Source organism: Etheostoma spectabile, unplaced genomic scaffold (assembly GCF_008692095.1).
Source record: "Etheostoma spectabile isolate EspeVRDwgs_2016 unplaced genomic scaffold, UIUC_Espe_1.0 scaffold00000377, whole genome shotgun sequence".
Taxonomy (NCBI): Eukaryota; Metazoa; Chordata; class Actinopteri; order Perciformes; family Percidae; genus Etheostoma; species Etheostoma spectabile.
In genome coordinates, this window is record NW_022602598.1 from 17,428 (window position 1) to 35,914 (window position 18,487).

At 42.5% G+C, this 18,487-nt stretch overlaps 2 protein-coding genes across 2 annotated transcripts; both read left to right on the plus strand.

Moving 5' to 3' along the window:
- Positions 1-1,262: 1,262 nt before the first annotated feature.
- On the plus strand, positions 1,263-3,499 carry LOC116674491 (somatostatin receptor type 5-like). Its single transcript, XM_032506934.1, is given in 2 exon segments — positions 1,263-2,376; positions 2,378-3,499. Coding segments are annotated over 2 exon segments (1,419 nt in total). The 5' UTR covers positions 1,263-1,285; the 3' UTR covers positions 2,706-3,499.
- A 5,133-nt stretch (positions 3,500-8,632) lies between these two features.
- On the plus strand, positions 8,633-17,157 carry LOC116674489 (eukaryotic translation initiation factor 3 subunit D-like). The gene is given in 19 exon segments (XM_032506933.1): positions 8,633-8,881; positions 10,088-10,213; positions 10,298-10,343; positions 11,246-11,382; positions 11,496-11,578; positions 11,660-11,732; positions 12,309-12,430; positions 12,512-12,644; positions 12,757-12,778; positions 12,781-12,903; positions 13,177-13,307; positions 13,580-13,601; positions 13,604-13,664; positions 13,887-14,016; positions 15,170-15,311; positions 15,777-15,970; positions 16,086-16,138; positions 16,140-16,177; positions 17,138-17,157. Coding segments are annotated over 18 exon segments (1,653 nt in total). The 5' UTR covers positions 8,633-8,881; positions 10,088-10,090.
- Positions 17,158-18,487: the final 1,330 nt, after the last annotated feature.

Genomic DNA, 18,487 nt, shown 5'->3' on the forward strand with positions numbered 1-18,487 from the left:
CAGCATGTGGAGCGGTCCTCCAGCTGGTAGGGCAAGGCAGCAGAAACCTGGATTCTTATGTCAGAGAGAGCAGAAGACAGTTGTACACCCTACTCTAACATCTCATGCTCACACAGAGCCCAGAAGCTCTAGAAGCTTCTAACCCTCACACAGGGTGTTCTGCCAAAAAGGATCTCAAACGGAGGTTACTGCGCGTTCTTACCCTCATTCCTAGTACGTAGTTTTGTTCTTAACGTGTGGCTATCTCTTGACAACCGTCTTTTTCCCCTCTGTCGGTGTGAGATGAACAAATTTCATCATGATATGCTCAAATGCCCGCTTTACAAAATTTACCCTTTATGCAAATGTTGGGAAGACCATGTTGTCATGTAATACAGCTTAAACAAACGTCAACGTTAAACGGTGATGCAGTTTTAATTGTTTTATTACCACGAGTATACAGACACTTCTCTGCTGATTGAGTATCACCTGTGACCTGAGCTGAGACACCCACTGAATGAGAGTAAACATATTTCAAACATAGACCTAATATTTACAGTCTATGATCTCAAAGCAGTTACACACGGTTTCACACCGTTCTGAGATGGGACCTGTCCCGGCCTTCTCTCTCTCTCTCTCTGTGGCAGTCTGAGCACAAAACAAGGCCACAAAGCCATTTCCAAATCTTGCTGTTTCAAATAATAAGGTCTGCCATCACCGTACGGTTAATCCTTTATTTTATTTTTCTTGAATCCTTTTCTAACCTGTGATTAGCACACATACACACAGGTGCACTGGTGATGTAGCGAACAAACCATTCACACAGACTTACCACATACACACACACATATTACATGCATGCAGCACATGTCCAAATTGGCCACAACAAGCACTGCCATACATCTTAAATGTATGACAGTCAAAGTCCCTTAAAACTACAATGTCATATCCGAAGAAATGACCAGGCAGAATTACTTAGTGTGACACAAACACCTTTTGTCAGAACAGAGTCAACATACCTGGTGGTTTTCAAAGTTGAAATGTGCAAAAGTTCAGTTTTTTTAAATAAAGAAAATAATTTATTTTAAGTCAGCAACACTTTGGCATTGGAAGTAAAAATAGCTTATTGTGTTTAAAAAATAAATAAAAAAAAGACCAAGATGTGTTTTTTTGGTTTTTATTTCAGAGCTGAAACAAACGTAGGAAACGATTCAGTCTGATAATTGATATTTTTCCCCATCCCGACAGATCAGATGGGCGAGAGCTGAAACAACAGAAGAACATCTAGCTCCCCGGGCTGAAGAGGATGGATGAGATGTGGGAGAACGGCAGCTTCCCCAGCCCCTCGCCCGGACTCCCTCTGTTGCTGTTTAACGACAGCGATCTGAACGAGACGCTGTCCAACTCCACCAACTCCAGCGTCCCAGTTGTCTCCTTAGGTCCTAGCGTGGCAGGGGTCCTCCTACCACTCATATATATAATCGTGTGTATCATTGGCTTGGGTGGAAACACTTTGGTCATTCACATTGTGCTGCACTACTCAAAGATAGAGTCAGTGACCAACATCTACATCCTGAACTTAGCCATCGCTGACGAGCTCTTCATGCTCAGTCTGCCTTTCCTGGCGGTTCAGAACACCCTCCAGTCGTGGCCGTTTGGCTCCTTCATGTGCCGCCTGGTCATGACTGTCGACTCCATCAACCAGTTCACCAGCATCTTCTGCCTGACTGTGATGAGCATTGATCGCTACCTTGCCGTAGTCCACCCCATTCGGTCTTCAAAGTGGCGGCGCCCTCAGGTGGCCAAAGTTGTAAATGGCACTGTCTGGGCTCTGTCCTTTCTTGTTATTCTGCCTGTGGTGATCTTTGCCAACATCCAGAAGACAGGAGGTACCTGTAACATCGCCTGGCCACAGCCAGCCAACATATGGCGGGCGGCTTTCATTATTTACACCTCCACGGTTGGATTCTTCTGCCCTCTTCTTATCATCTGCCTCTGCTACCTGCTTATCGTCTTCAAGGTCCGCAGTTCGGGTAAAAAGGTCCACGCCACCTCCACCAAGCGCAGGAAGTCGGAGAGAAAAGTGACGCGCATGGTTGTGATCGTTGTTGCCGTGTTTGTCTTCTGCTGGCTGCCTTTCTACGCCCTCAACATCCTCAACTTGCTGGTTTCGCTGCCTTCAGAGTATCAGGGTCTTTATTATTTTGTCGTAGTGCTCGGCTACGCTAACAGCTGCGCCAACCCCATCGTCTACGCCTTCATGTCGGACAACTTCAAGAGGGGTTTCCGGAAAGCCCTCTGCCGCTCCACAAGGAAGGTGGAGAACCACGAGCCCATGGAGCTCCAGCAGCAAGAGCAGAGGGAGGGCAGGGCCGTGCTCAAGCCCAGGGAAGCCTTAGACGGTATTCAAGGATGAGGACGAGTACGACGAGGAAGACGTCTCGGAAATGACGGAGATCTACAGAATCGCCCAAAATGGCAACAGCAGCTTCCAGACACAGAGCTTGCTGCCGCTGTTGCCCGAGAAAGGAGCGACTCCAGTTGCAACGGAGCTGTCGTCACCAGACAGGAAGGACAAACCTGGGGACATGACAGGGAAAGATCCAGCCGACGGGTCAACACTGACTGTACCGCTGCTTCTCAATGGAACCAAAAATGGGAGCATTAAAACTCTGCCAGAGGAGAACTTGGAACAGAGCACATCACTGGAGATAAGTTACTTATAGTGTAAATGACGGACCGCATTTTACTTGAAGTGAACTCAGTATTACGACACAGGGCAGCCAACACTGAACTGTTTGTAGCAGAGCAAAAAGCCCATTCGAAGTGTATATATAATGAAGACTTAAGAAAAACAAGTAAGCTTTTTCTGTTTAATTGCTCAAAGTTTCTTTAACATTTGAAGGATGTACTAAAGCTTCACCAACATACAGAATATATTCCTGTTTATATTGTGTACATATGCATGAATATGAATGTACAAAGTTGTGCCTTTATTTACTGTTATCATATGTATCTTCTCTATCTATCTAGTCACTATCGTTTTTCATTCCATAATGTGACAATCGTTTGCTCAAATTGAACTGTAGTTAAGCTTAAATCAACATTCACTGCAACCAGCTACACATTAGCTGAACATTGATGCTATTACTTTATTTTGGATAGGAATCTCATGCCTGTAACCGCATCCACTATCATTGTGTTTATACAGGTTTTAAGGGTTAACTGTAATTGCTGTCAGGGTTACGTTTGAAGGTTTTAGGGAGGTGGTCAAGGTGCATGGTGGGTGTATAGAGCGTAAGGCAAGGTTCACATCCTGATTCCCATTAGGTGTGGTTAGTTTTAGGCAACAAAAGCATTTTGGTTAAGGTTTGTGAAACATCTTAGTTTTAGTTAAATGTTCATTAATGCATTGTGTCTTGGGTTCAAGTCACTTTTGACTGTTTCTCTATTTAACCAACACCACAATCTTTCTCTAACTTGAAGTGCTGCCCGTACCATAACTTTTTTTTTTTAAACGTTTCATTTATCAGTTTCTACAAGTGGATATTGTATAAAAACACATATTCATATTTTGCAACTTTGCAGGTACAGGTCAGTAACAATGGGCCTCATGCAGGAACGTTTTTGTAATCTTATCCTAAAACTCACTTTTTTCTAAAAAAAACTTAGGCTACCTTACAAGACATCCATTTGGACAAACTTGTTAATTAACCTGAAAATACCTTGTTTCAGCCCAACATTGCCACATACGGCTGCTAGTTCTGCTCCGTTTGTTGGAAAAGTTTCTGTTTACTCCACTACATTTATTTGAAAACTTAAGTATTTTGCAGATTCAGCCTAATGATATGAAAGATAATAAGCAAGTAAATTACAATGTATTATCCCAGGTACAGCTACCCAGCAGTAAAGTAATTCAAATAAACACCTTTACCAGCAACATTAAAGTGATGAAAACATGAATGCATAATACACATCATTCTAAAACTGTCCATTATACAGGAGTACTTTTACTCTTGGTACTTTGAGGTTTTCATGCTAATACCTGTGTTTTATTGAAGTAAAATATTTAATGCAGGACTTACTAGCAATGTTGTACTGCAAATATCTTCTTCCAACTCTGCTTCTGACACATTTTACTGTGTATTGATAACTTCAGTGCAGTACCTGAGTATATACACTTTCACCTACTGATTACTATGCACATTAAAAAAAAGAAAATCTCCGTTATTCATCAGAAACTCACCTCTGAGCCCTTTATTCATGAGTGCTGGCAAACCACACACCAGGACAGGGACACTAGTTATATTTAGCTCGCTGTATATGCAGTCCAACTGGCTCTACTGTGCTGCCGGTCTTCAGCCCACACGCGCATGCTCACCCTTCTGTAAAGATCCACCAAGGAGCATGACAGCATTAAAGGCCCATTAAAAAGGGATTTGCCTGGCTGTGCTTTATTTGCCCAGTCCCCCCCCCCCCACCCCCCCACCCCAGTGGTACGGCAGCTTGATGAGAGTAGAGCTCTGATCAGGGGGAGCGGAGCGGTGTGTTTCCTTCTTGTTGTTGACTTGTGTTTGTGTGTTGGGCTATAAATACGGAGCTGCTGGCCGGTGATCCCCGACTCCCCTCGGTGATAACCCACCTGTGCTTACTCCACACGGAGACGTGATAGACAGTAGGTGTTCTGCTGGTGACTCAGTGTGATTCTCTGCCTGCACAATCTCACCCACATACAATATGGACAAGTTAACTCTGATAGCCTGTTATTCACTTTTGTTTTGGCAAGAGAAACTATGGAAACCATGTGCAAACACAGCACACATGATCCCATAATGAACAGTAATGTTGACCTTTTGGGATTAAATATCTAATCATATTCTGTTGCACACTGCGCAACCATGCAAATACCAAATAATGCATGTTTATCTCCCCCAGTGTAATGGATACATGATGGGTTTTTGGGTGATGCTAACCGAGTGGGAGTTTTTATTCATTTCAACCGTCACTTAAGTTGAAGTGTTGGTGTTGATTAAAGCGCAAGAATAGTTTCCCAACGGGTCATAAAGCCTCATCAGCAGAAACGACACTGTTAAAACCATCAAGGCAACATAATTCTGCTGGATGAATGTTGATATTTTATAAGCCTAATAGATAAACTGGATCGTGTTTATTTAGTTTGCTTTTTTTCTAATTGTGCTGCTGCAGTTTCCATATGATGTTCCGTGAAGACAAATCTGTCATTGAATATATCATTTAGATATGAAGTAAGAAGAAATAAAAAAAAGATGTGTTTTAGTGAAACTGTTGGCTGTCTTTTGTCTTAATTGTGCTCAGCTGTATTGTAGGCAGTGTTGGGGTAGTTACTCCAAATAGAAAGTAGCTACTGTTTTTCTAGACTTAGACTTAGACTTCTCTTTATTGATCCTTTTGGGATGACTCCCGTAAGGAAATTGAAAATTCCAGCAGCAGTTTTAGCAAGAAAAAAGAAATAAAGAAGATAAAAAAAGACAGTATAAAGACAACAAAATAACAATAATAATGATAATAACAACAATAAGAACATTTGTCAAATAAACAAACAAAAGACCATAAATTATTATTAAAGTGTCAGTTTTGAGTCCAGTATTGAAGTGATAAAGTGATAAAGCAATGCTTTACTTTACTCAATTACTCACTGCTGAAGTAGTTACACTACTAGTTACATTACTTTTGGATTACTCTGTAACATCCCCTGAGATGTGTCATAACTTACTTGCCAAATAATGTAAAGGTAAACCTCATGTATGCCCAGATCAACACAAATCCTACGGACACACACAAGATCTCTCTGTATGCTATTTCTCACCATGAAGCTGACAGCAAAGTTGTCAACATCAGCCCAAAATCTGTCAGAAGCAAGGCTGAAGTACTGGCGGCCATCCGCTCTTCCTAAGCTGCATTTTGCCCAGTATGTTTCAGAAATCTGGCGATTGCACTGTCCAAACAGGCAACCTCTCCTCCTCTACGTACGCTGCCACCAGCCCGTTTATTACTGATTGGTTTACCTGCTGTTGAAAATCAAGTCTTAGCTGCAACGTGCTCTTTTCATCAGTTCTTTAGCAAAGAGCTTAGATTGGATGTTGTGTTCATGGCGGCGGAGAGGTGTTCGTGCTATAAGAACACTTAGGCCAAATGCACAGTAAGAAAACCCGGCAAACTAAATAAAAATACACAGATGACCGTATTTGCAAGTAAACTTGTGAGCTACAAAGTAACAGGAACCGGTTGGAGGAATATAATAAAATACCAAGACTGAGAATCTTCAGCAGTGCCAAATGCTAACATCAAACATGCTAATATTTGCACAACATGTTAACTTTTACTTATTCACAGTCAACACAAAGTAGCCTGGAGTTGAGGCTCATGGTGATGTAATCAGTATTTTAAGTGTTATTAGTTCATGCACGTTTGATCATACTGCACATTTCAGAGGATCACCAAAGTTATGACATTTCTTGGAGCGGGAACCATGAACATCTGTAGCATATTCCACGATGATCCATCCAGCAGCCTAGATGTTGAGATCTTTCAGATGATGATCCATCCAGCAGCCTAGATGTTGAGATCTTTCAGATGATGATCCATCCAGCAGCCTAGATGTTGAGATCTTTCAGATGATGATCCATCCAGCAGCCTAGATGTTGAGATCTTTCAGATGATGATCCATCCAGCAGCCTAGATGTTGAGATCTTTCAGATGATGATCCATCCAGCAGCCTAGATGTTGAGATCTTTCAGATGATGATCCATCCAGCAGCCTAGATGTTGAGATCTTTCAGATGATGATCCATCCAGCAGCCTAGATGTTGAGATCTTTCAGATGATGATCCATCCAGCAGCCTAGATGTTGAGATCTTTCAGTCCAAGCTACAAATGGTCAACCTCATGGTGGCCGCTACCAGTAGACCACATCAAAACCTTACCTCTGCTAATCTCGTTATTGTTTACATGTAACCAGTCAATGAGAGGGCGCAAAAAAAGAGATTCAGATACATAATGAATCAGACTTCTGCACACGCTGCGTTTACCATCTGCCATCAGCTCCAAAGAGCCCTGAAGGAAAACATGTGGGTGTGTTTGAAATGAGTCACAATGCAGCTGCCAGGTAATAATGCAACATGGAAGAAAAAAAAAATTCAAATGGCAGAACTCACACAGCGATTACAGCCGTTAATATGCAGTTACGATCAGTGGTTTGTTAAGGTTGAAGAGAAATGATGTGTGGATGAATGCAAATGCTTAAAAGACCAGATGTGCAAAGAAGGCAGCCTCGTTCAACCAAAGCCCTGTGAAATTTCTGCACATCCATCACACAGACAGGCATCTTTATTAATCAGATGTCTCGACCTTTTGAAGCGCATGAACGACATCTTAATTAGATCCAGAGATTAGTTTATAAGACAAGCTCGAGGCCTTACTGGTGACAGCAGAGAATCCGAGCTCAGCGAGGCTCAGTTATCCTGCTAGAGAAGAACAGGATTACTCAGAGAGATGTCTGCACAGACACTAATGGGAGTCTGTCTGTATAGGATATGGGAAGGTCTACTGCCTGATTACCTGTCTAACATAATATTCAAAATGCAAATTAAAAGGATCTGATTGTTCATAAACAAAGCTTGCATGACATACAGTATATATTATGACATATATATTTCAACTTCCTGTGTATGAAGGAGAGGAAGAGAAAGGAGACAAGGAGAAAAACTCCAAATAATGTATACTGTACGAAGCAAGGTAATGGATTAAACAGGAACGTAGTCTACCTTATTCCTCCACCATTTTTACAGGCCTTTATTTTTGTGAAAGAACAATGCTGTGCTGGTTGTATGCACATTTTTAACAATGTGCAGTAGTTTTTTTGTAGTTTTGTCTTAAGGGTTTCATTCAAATGATAATCTTACTTTGAAAACAAACTCTTTAGGCTGTGCAAAACTACTTGTGTGGAATACATAAATAATAATTAGAGTTTTTAGCAGAGGGAAAAATTATGAATAAGTCAAAGCTTTAGAAATGATATATATAGGCCAATGTAATATAAGTATAAAAATAGATTACTTAAGTGTTTATCAAAGTGTGTAAGTAGCTGTGTCAGTGTATAAAAATGTAGGTCACAGATTGGTGTAAAGTTATTTAAAATTGGCATGAGGTTTGCGATGAACATGAGAATGACAATGTGAAATTCATCTTAATAAAGCATTCCTTATATTAGTAATTATCATTCACGTGTTTTATTTTGGAAAGAATTCAACGGAAGTGTTCATGTTAGTATGGTATTGTGTCTGACTTGATGTCGGTGGAGAGGACGCGAGTGTGTAGAGAATCATTTGTGTTCATCGCCCTCCGGTGCTCACAGTGAGGAACTGCAACACTACATTACCAGTGTTATGTCTATGGTGTTTATTTAATTATATTATTGTTGTTCATATCAATGTATACAAGTCATTATTAGTATTACGAAAAGAAAAAAACATCAGTATTGGTAAAACTGAGTGGTTTTACGTGATAACAGTTGTGTCAAGCTGCCATGGTCTGTTTTCGAGCTATTTAGATCGACAAAATGTGCATAATACTGCCCCCTTGTGGCCATGTTGTGTAATTACAGCTGCACGCCACTAATCAAGTTAGACATAAATGTGTAGTACAGTACTTCCGGTTAAAATCGTGAAAATAAAACACATTTACGGAGTTGTAGTTTCGTACTTTGGCCAGCTGAGGGCAGTATAGGGCAATTGTAACACTGCATGAATCCGTTTCCGCTCTGCGTCAGCTTTCTACTTCCTTTCACACCGGCACTTCGTCGGGGAATTGTACCTTTTGAGGACCGGTTGGATTAAAAGTGCATACAGGGTGTCACATACTTCACGGTAATATTACAGTTCAATATGTACAGGCGTATAAATAACCACCGTTTTCAGTGGTGTTTGAAGTTAGATCTTAGCGAGCCTTTAGTTCGTGTTTCTGACCTGCCACCCAACTTAGCTTAGCATGCTAGCGCGGCCACCTGGCAAGATGGCTAGCGTTAGCACCCTTTAGCTAAACGAGCCAGAGAGCCCAGGAAAGGAAATTCCTCTATCCAGAAGAAAGCTCGGAGCGCCTTCTTTGTTTTAATATTATGTGTGACATGGTTCCGGTAATTCAGTTATACGCCCCAGCCGAGATCAGCTCCTTCTGTTAGCATGTGATCGTAAGTTACAAGTAGTTACCATAAAGATCATGGTAGCTAACATTAGCTAGCTAGTGGTGCCAGATGTCAGCTAGTGCCGCTGATCGAGTAAAGACTTTTACAAACGTACAAATATAACAAGTAGTGGCTTTGTAGTAATCGATCGACCGCCACGCTTATTAAATTACAGACGCAGCAAGCTAACTTTAATAAATGTATTCTCGTAAATCTTAAATGTAGCTAACTGTTGGGTTGGGTGTGGTGGCACTGGCAGGAGCTCAGTACCTTAGGGAGTTGGGTTAGGAACCGGAGGGTCGCCGGTTCAAGTCCCCGTACGGACCGAAGTACTGAGGGTGGACTAGTAGCTGGAGAGGTATCAGTTCATCTCCTGGGCACTGCCAAGGTGTTCTTGAGCAAGGCACTGAACCTCCAACTGTTCGGGGCCCCTCACTCTGACATGTCTCCATTAGTGTGTTTAGGTCCTGAGCATGTGTGTAATTCAGGCATGTGTCAATGAAGTTTTATTACTTCCATTAAGCTCCCATATGTGTGTTAGTCTTAGTGTTATTTGAGGCTTTAAAATGTAATGATGGTGAATGAACCAGCAGCTTAAACTATGAAATATGATGTTAGTTGCAGCTCGAGATCCCAGGTTTATGAGTTGTCATTTTGTTGTGGAGTTGTACTTGTTCCGACTTGCTGTTGGAGTTGTTGATGGGTCGATGATGACTAGCCCACTGCGCAAGCTGATCAGTGCCTATTTATTTCAGTGCATTGCTGGAGAAATCAGTGCTGCTCACTGCCTGAGACCCTCTGCATGTTTAGACCATTGCATTGTGCACTTTTTTTGTAATCTTGACATCCTTTTAGGTGAGTTACAGAAGAGTCTTTTTCTCTCTGACTTCAGGTCATGGCGAAGTTCAACGCCCCTGTGATCCAGGACAATCCGTCCGGATGGGGTCCCTGTGCGGTCCCGGAGAAGTTCAAAGACATGCCCTACCAGCCTTTCAGCAAAGGAGACCGCCTGGGAAAGGTTTGTTTTTAATAATGAATACATTTCCTACTACAGGAACCCCACTGCCTTCAGTTTTCCTCACGTTGTTTGTTCTCTCGTCAGGTTGCAGACTGGACTGGAGCGACTTATCAAGACAAGAGATACACAAGTAAGACAGACCGCTGTCCACACGCAATCACCGCCTTAAATAGTGTTTAGTATCTTTTAACTCCAGTGTATGTGTAGTAATACAGATGGATTGAAATGTCTGGACTAGGGATGGGGCATGTTCATATTTTTATTGATATTTGGACCATTTTTGAGACTGCTTAAAGATCTGAGTCTTTATCGATACCATTGTCGATACTTTTCTATTTGGTGGGAAAGAGGCGACACGTTTTTTTCTTAAAGGTGCCGTAGGTAGGACTGTGAAGATCCAGGACTTAGCCAAAAAAATTGAACATCGACAACTTCTCAGTCCCTCCCCCCTTTCTGCTAAAGCCCAAAGCGGTCTCCTAAGCCCCCCCCCCCCCCCCCCCCCCCACAAGGAGAGGTGTGCAGAATAGAGCAGGGGGAAACTTATCTATATATATATTTTTTTTTAATTACCTGCTCACCTCATGTAGTTCCACTCCAACATGGGGGCAGTTTTAGTAAAGATGACAGAAAGTTAGTTTTACCTACTGCACTGTTAACAGAACTATTATTGAATCTGTGGCTGTTTGTTTTTGATTTAAATGACATGACTCGTCTCTGGAGACATGGCATTATATCGTCCACTAGTCTCCATAGCAGCATCGATACGCACGGATTGTGTTGATTTTCGGGTTTTGAGAAATTTGGAACCAGGTCCTTATTAGAACCGAGTCTCCAGACCCATACCTAGTCTGGACACATTCATTCTCTAACTGGACAAACATCTAATTCAAAGTTTTTAAACCACAAATGGAAACGCACCTGCTTACCCCCCCCCCCCACTGTTTGTGGGAATCTGTCAAACAACACTAGTAATTATGAACTAGTTTTAGGTTGTAATTTCTTATGGAAATCTGTGTTTTATTTTGTCTCCAGATAAGTATTCCTCTCAGTTCGGAGGAGGTAGTCAGTACGCCTACTTTCACGAGGAGGACGAGACGAGCTTCCAGCTGGTGGACACGGCCAAGACACAGAAGACGGCCTACCAGAGGAACCGCATGAGGTTTGCTCAGGTACAGCAGGCTGCACACACACACACACAGAGTGTCACCCTGTTGATTCAACATGTACTTGTTTTATATTATATTTGAAGTAGTCCCATAAATGCCCGTTTGTTTCAACAGAGGAATCTGCGCAGGATAAAGATCGTAGGAACCTGACTCAGTTCAACATGCAGACGCTCCCTAAGAGCGCCAAGCAGAAGGAGAGGTGAGAGATGTGCTGCTTATTAGCTGATGTCCTGTCAAATGTTTCCCACTGGGAGATCACATGTGCTTGTTGTCTGTCCAGGGATCGTATGCGTCTGCAGAAGAAGTTCCAGAAGCAGTTTGGGGTCCGTCAGAAGTGGGACCAGAAATCCCAGGTATTGATCGCTTTTTCGGTTTTTATCGCTGGATTAGAGCTACAACTAGTAGTCGTCAAGAACGATTCCTCGTTTTCAATCAGAAATAAAGATTGGCAGCTTCTCAAGTGTGCAGATTTCCTCGTTTTCTATTGAATACCGTTGGCCAGACAAATAAGACTGTGGGAAATAATAATGGGCATTTTTCACTGTTTTTTGACATTTTTATTTCTATACTATATACATTAATACTGTTAATTAATTGTTAATAAAATGAAGCAAAGACTGTTCAATAATGTTTGTAATTCGAGAAGTTGTTTCTAATTTCAGGATTTTAAAATTTGGAATAGTGGTTTCAAAAGTGTGTATTTTATGATTAAAGACATTATCTTTGTAGTCTTGTAGTAGGATAATTCTTCTGTTGGTAGCATGGGTGTTAACATTTGTTTTTCCTATACAACCCTCTTTCTTTCTATACAACCCTTCTCTCCCTCCATACAACCCTTCTCTCCCTCCATACAACCCTTCTCTCCCTCCATACAACCCTTCTCTCCCTCCATACACCCCTATTCTTTCTCCATGTCCATGTACTTCAAGGCCCAGCTGAAACCCCGAGACTCCTCCGTTGAGGTTAGGAGTGACTGGGAGGTGAAGGAGGAGATGGACTTCCCCAGACTGATGAAGATGAGATACATGGAGGTAGCTGACCCCACTGACATGTAAGTGAAACTCGCCTGCTCTTTGTCCCCAGTCATTTATCTTTATAAGAACGGAAGGGGATGACCTCTGGTTTCCTGCAGTGAGTGCTGCGGTGCCTTGGAGCACTACGATAAGGCTTTTGACCGGATCACCACCCGCAATGAGAAGCAGCTGAAAAGCATCAAGAGGATCTTCCACACCGTCACTACCACTGACGATCCCGTCATCCGCAAGGTATACAGACTTCATCGTCACGAGCTGATCCAGGACACACACACACACACACCATCAGTCAGGGCTTTGTTGTTTTGATGCAACGTGTTTATATTTTGTGTTCTCATTCCAGCTGGCTAAGACTCAGGGTAATGTGTTGCCACTGACGCCATCTTGGCCACCTTGATGTGCTGCACACGCTCAGTCAACTCCTGGGACATCATCGTCCAGAGAGTGGGCAACAAGCTGTTCTTTGACAAGAGAGACAACTCTGACTTTGGTGAGGCTTTGAGAGACACTGACACCCAACCGCTTATTTTAGATTGGTCTTAATTTGGTCTTTTTTTACTCTTTTTAACGTCACTACATTTGTTAGAATGTCCCAGAGCTGGAAGCAGGGCTGTCTTTCTGACCCTGTGAACAGTTGACTTTTGGAGACCCGTGGTTCTCGCAGGGCAGCCACACTGCACACATATGATGGTCTTATAGAATCTGATCCACTGCTGTAGATCAAACTTGTTGTGTTGCTTTAACATCTGTGACCTCCTGTCAGATTTGCTCACCGTGAGCGAGACCGCCAACGAGCCGCCGCAGGATGAGGGCAACTCCTTCAACTCTCCCCGTAACCTGGCGATGGAGGCCACATACATCAACCACAACTTCAGCCAGCAGTGTTTACGCATGGTGAGAGCGCCCGCAATTTAAACCCCTTACCACTAGCCCGACTAGCTGTTTCCGTCTTTGTGCTAAGCTAATGTAGAGAACCAGCCGCTGGCTGGGTCTCCATTTTCTCATTCAACTCTCCACCGGAAAGCATGTAGACATTACCAAAATGTCTACCTTTTGCTCTAACCAGTGCCTCCAGTATACATGGTTTACCTGTAGTTGCACGTTACACATTAGATATTTTCCTTTGACTATTTTATGAGGATTTGTCATGTTTTTGTTTTCTTCAGGGTGGAGAGCGGTACAAGTTTCCTGCCCCAACCCATTTGTGGAGGAGGATACGGACAAGAGTGAGGTGGCATCTGTAGCCTACAGGTAGGCCCTGAACCCTGCTGGTTAGTTTACTGACTGCCGTTAAATCAAACATCGGTGGCCTTTGCAAAGCGTAAAGTACTTAGGAACGACTTGTGTGTGGAATATTATATATTTTTTAAATCCTATGAGCACAAGGTAAATAACATACTCTATCGGACATTTGGTGTCATTAGATGTAAAAACGGCTTCCTCGCAGGCTGACAGCCAGTGTTTGTTCTTTAGGTACCGTCACTGGAAGCTCGGGGAAGACATTGATCTGATAGTCCGCTGTGAGCACGATGGAGTGATGACCGGCGCCAACGGAGAAGTGTCTTTCATTAACGTCAAGACCCTCAACGAGTGGGACTCCAGGGTAAGAGGGGGCGTGCGGCGTCTCAGTAGTGGCTGATGTTTATCCTCTGTGAGCATTTAATGTTCATCATATTACCAGGGCTAGAAAACAAGATGCATTTGTTTAAGTGTTCATTTAGTTTTTAAATATATAGATGAAGCAACTAATGTCAACATGGACAAAATCATGAACCTACTAATTCACTATTTTGATGATGACCTGGCCAAAGTAACAACACATCTGGAAAGTTTTGTTTTCACAATGAGTCAGTGTAGGATTAGGATATCATAATATTGTGATAATATTATTGCAATAAGAAAATCTACATTGACTCTTAATATATGGTTGGAAGAAGTAAAATGTATCAAAAGTTTTTTACTTTTTAAAAGTGCTGACTTTTATTATTGTTGTAATGTAAGAAGGACTTACACGCTAGAATGGCTTTAAATAAGGTAACAAGGCATTTTTTTACACAAAAACTGTTACCATAAAGTAATGAAATCCCGTAGGTGTGGCAGGGCACCGATTTTAAGTACATTTTAAAACGTATTAATTTTACTTGAGTAACTTTTCATCAAGGTTTTGGTACTTTTTCCACCTCTGCTTAGCACCGCCTAAGACGATTGTGATTGATTTAAAGAAATACCAACAACCAGAGCACGGTTTTCCTCCTATCCCAGATGCTGTGTGGGCTAGCTAGACCCTCCTCATCTAAAACACTTATGGAGGAAGGTCTGGCAGGGCGAGACTAAAGTACACTTGAAATATTACCAGACCAAAAATGACTTTGTGAGCAAAAGGCTATAATTGCCAGGACGTCCTGACTGTTCTTGTTTTATCACCATGGGAAGACTGAAGCCAAATTGAAGTTCGGGTGTAAACTGGCAGCTTTCAGAACGTTGCAGACCGGGCCTCTGCGAGTAGTTGCAAGTTTTAAATAGTCTCGTTGTGAATCTTTGGTCTGAACTCGAGTCTGAGTCGCTGTCCCAAAAAGATATTTAGGACAAATAAAAACCATACAAATCTTCCTCATGTGAAAGTTCACAGGATCCAGCTGCTCAATAATAAAATGGTGGTCTTTTTTTTTAAAGTTAAAAAAAAAAGCCTTATTTCCCCCCCCCTTTTTTTTATTTCAAAAACTGAAAACACATTTGTTGCTCTGTGGCATCCCCAGCATTGTAACGGGGTGGACTGGCGTCAGAAGCTGGACTCTCAGAGAGGAGCCGTCCTTGCCACTGAGCTGAAGAACAACAGCTACAAACTGGCCCGCTGGACCTGCTGCGCCATGCTGGCTGGATCGGAGTACCTCAACTGGGGTAAGGAACAAGAACACTGCAGATCATAATCTTAGCATTGAGCTTTACTCAGTATGTTGTAGCCTTTACCGTCATGTCATTGAGAATATACAAGCAGGTGAGACTGAGACACTTTCCAGATGAGTTTTTGGTATTTGAACACCTATTCAATTGTTTTATTGTTGTGTGCACAACAATTAGAGAAGCAGTGGTTTTGCAATGACCATCTTGGGCTCAGGCTTCCTCTTACAACGCTTAAACAATGTGGTGCCTCGACTGATGTGAACACACTTCTTTCAGGTTTTGCTCTTCTGGTCGGATGGCCATGATACAACAAGCTATAGTCTGTCAAGTGCATAAAGCACAAACCCATTGTACGGAGGGATTTGGTTACCTGTATGGAGACACTAAACGCAAATTGGACCAGAGCTGTAGTTTTTTCAGGCTTTGACTGACTGTAGTCGTTGCGTCACTGTGCGCTCTTCAGGTATGTGTCTCGATATCACGCCAAGGACTCCGCTCGTCACGTCATCCTGGGAACCCAGCAGTTCAAACCCAACGAGTTCGCCAGCCAGATCAACCTGAGCATGGAGAACGCCTGGGGAATCCTCCGCTGCGTCATCGATATCTGCCGCAAGCTGGACGAGGGCAAGTACCTCATCCTCAAGGACCCCAACAAGGTGAGCCGTCCGTTGTTCTTGGTGCTACAGAGATGCATACACGCTCTGTGGTTTAAGGCTAGGTGGGAATTGTTGAGCTGATCGGTCACCATTCTGTATTTTATTTTGTCAACAGCAAGTGATTCGGGTGTACAGCCTGCCTGATGGCACCTTCAGTTCTGATGAAGAGGGAGGAAGAGGAAGATGAGGAGGAGGAGGAAGAAGAAGGTGAGATTCAGTTGTACACATGGATAGTTTGAGCATTGGCAGAAGGATGTTGTTTTATTTATTTACCGTTACAAGGCACATAAATCAACATTTCTGATTCCAAGTTAATGTAAACGTCCCAGAGTTAGCTAATGAGCTCATTTCCATCTGTCCTCCCTGGGCAGGTTGTTACGCATAGCAATGTTACCAATTCTACAATACAACACAATAGGATACAATACACTAATACAAGGTAGAAGTAGTAGATGATGTAAAAACAATGAGGTAAGGCAGTGCCAGGTAGTAGGTAGTGTGATTATTCATTCATTGCAAGTTTGCTTTGCTTGGAGCTATCACTTAAGCATAACTCTCGCCAAAAGGCAAGCTAGGTCTTTTTGTGAATGTACCCGAGTCAAACTTTAGTTTAAAAGCATAATTAGGGCAGAAGCGCCACTTTTAAGATTTATAGTTTTATTTACTGCTATGCTTTGCTCGTTTGCAAGACATGATGTCTCTCTCTCTCTCTCGTGGGTGGGCCAAATTCTCTGGCGGGCAAAGCAGAGAAAGGGAGGTAACCTTGCTAAGCTAGATAAGCCGATCTGAGCTTTCATTTTCTCAAAGGCAGAGCAGGATAACCAGGGCTCGGTTAACACTCATCTCCATTTCAGGCCACTGGGGGACAATAGGCAGGCTGGGGGAACTAAAAAAACTAAAGTGAAATTTTCATGCTATGATACCTTTTTTAAAGATTTCCCATCCATCAATTGCATAAAACTATTATTCAATCATATATCACATAATTAAAATGTAAGTTTTTGCTCAATTTGTCACATAGATAATAGCTGGTTACGTTAGCTGCCATGACTTATGGCCCGTAAACTGACTTAAAGGTCCCATGGCATGAAAATTCCACATTGAGGTTTTTTAACATTAATATGAGTTCCCCCATCCTGCCTATCCTTTCTCTGCTTTGCCCACCAGAGAATCTGGCCCACTCATGAGAGAGACATTATGGCTTTCACGTGGCAGTTGGTCAAGGTCACGCCCCCCAGCCCGCCTCCACCTTAACCCCCCCCCGCACACAAACACACACTCTCCTCGTCCAAAGCTACAGACTCAGAAATGGCACAAAGGAAAGCTCATTGTGGGACTGGCTCTAGTGGCTGTAATTCTGCACCAAGGCAGAATTTTGGGAAAGAGACTTCATATATGGTATTAGGGGACCACTAAGGTCTATATAAAAGAGACTTCAGATATGGTATTAGGGGACCACTAAGGTCTATATAAAAGAGACTTCAGATATGGTATTAGGGGACCACTAAGGTCTATATAAAAGAGACCTCAGATACAGTATTAGGGGACCACTATGGTCTATATAAAAGCATCCAAAGAGCACCATGTCATGAGACCTTTTTAATGCACATCAGTCACAGTTTACATAACGGTCTTGACTTGATTTATTTTTATTTATTTTTTTTGGCTAAATTGTCCAGCAATAATTCACACCCCCTGCACCCCCCTCGGTGACTCGTCTGTTCCCAGAAGCAGCTTAACTTGATCGGGATAAGTTGTCAAAGTAAATCCCTGACCACATCCAATCTGGAACACAGCAGTTATCTGATAATGTGGAGAACCCGGTTCCATATTAATTCTGTTTTGTTTACTGATAGAATTTTTTTTTCCCCTCATTCTAGATGAAGAGAACTGAAATGTGGAGACTGCTCCGGTGACCAAAGCAAGCCTTCACCATAAGTAAAACACAATTTAACTCCTTTTGACATTCAATAAAGTTGAGAGATTGGCCAGCTGTGTGTTATCTACTTGTCTGTTCATTTTTCAGCAGTTACACATTAACAGCTACTACTAGATTGTTGAGGTGCAAGACCGGCCGTGTCAATGCACTTTAGGGATTCAAACCATGTAAGCAGATCAAAGTCTGTGTGGCTACTCTGCTTACTCCCAGATGAACTTCAGAGACATATCACCGAGTCTCTCCTCCTGCAGGAGTTGATCCACTCTTTGACTCTGAGCGACAGTAAAGGTGTTCTTCCGTCACCGATCTTACCTGGAATTTAAAATTGAAATGAATGCCAGACCTGATACCTGTTTACATGTTTCTGCAAACAAGCTGCATTTGCGTTACCTTTGCGCATGTAATCTTTCTTCACCTTATCTTTTGGCAGAAACTCGTAGTTGGCTTTGGAGTCTTTCTTCATGTTCTTGAATGTAGCTTTTTCCACAACTTGTTCAATGGCTGCTTCACTCAGGTTTTCTCCAAGAAAGTGCAGATCTTAGTTCCTGCCGCCTTCAGTCCTAAAAGAGAAACAGGAA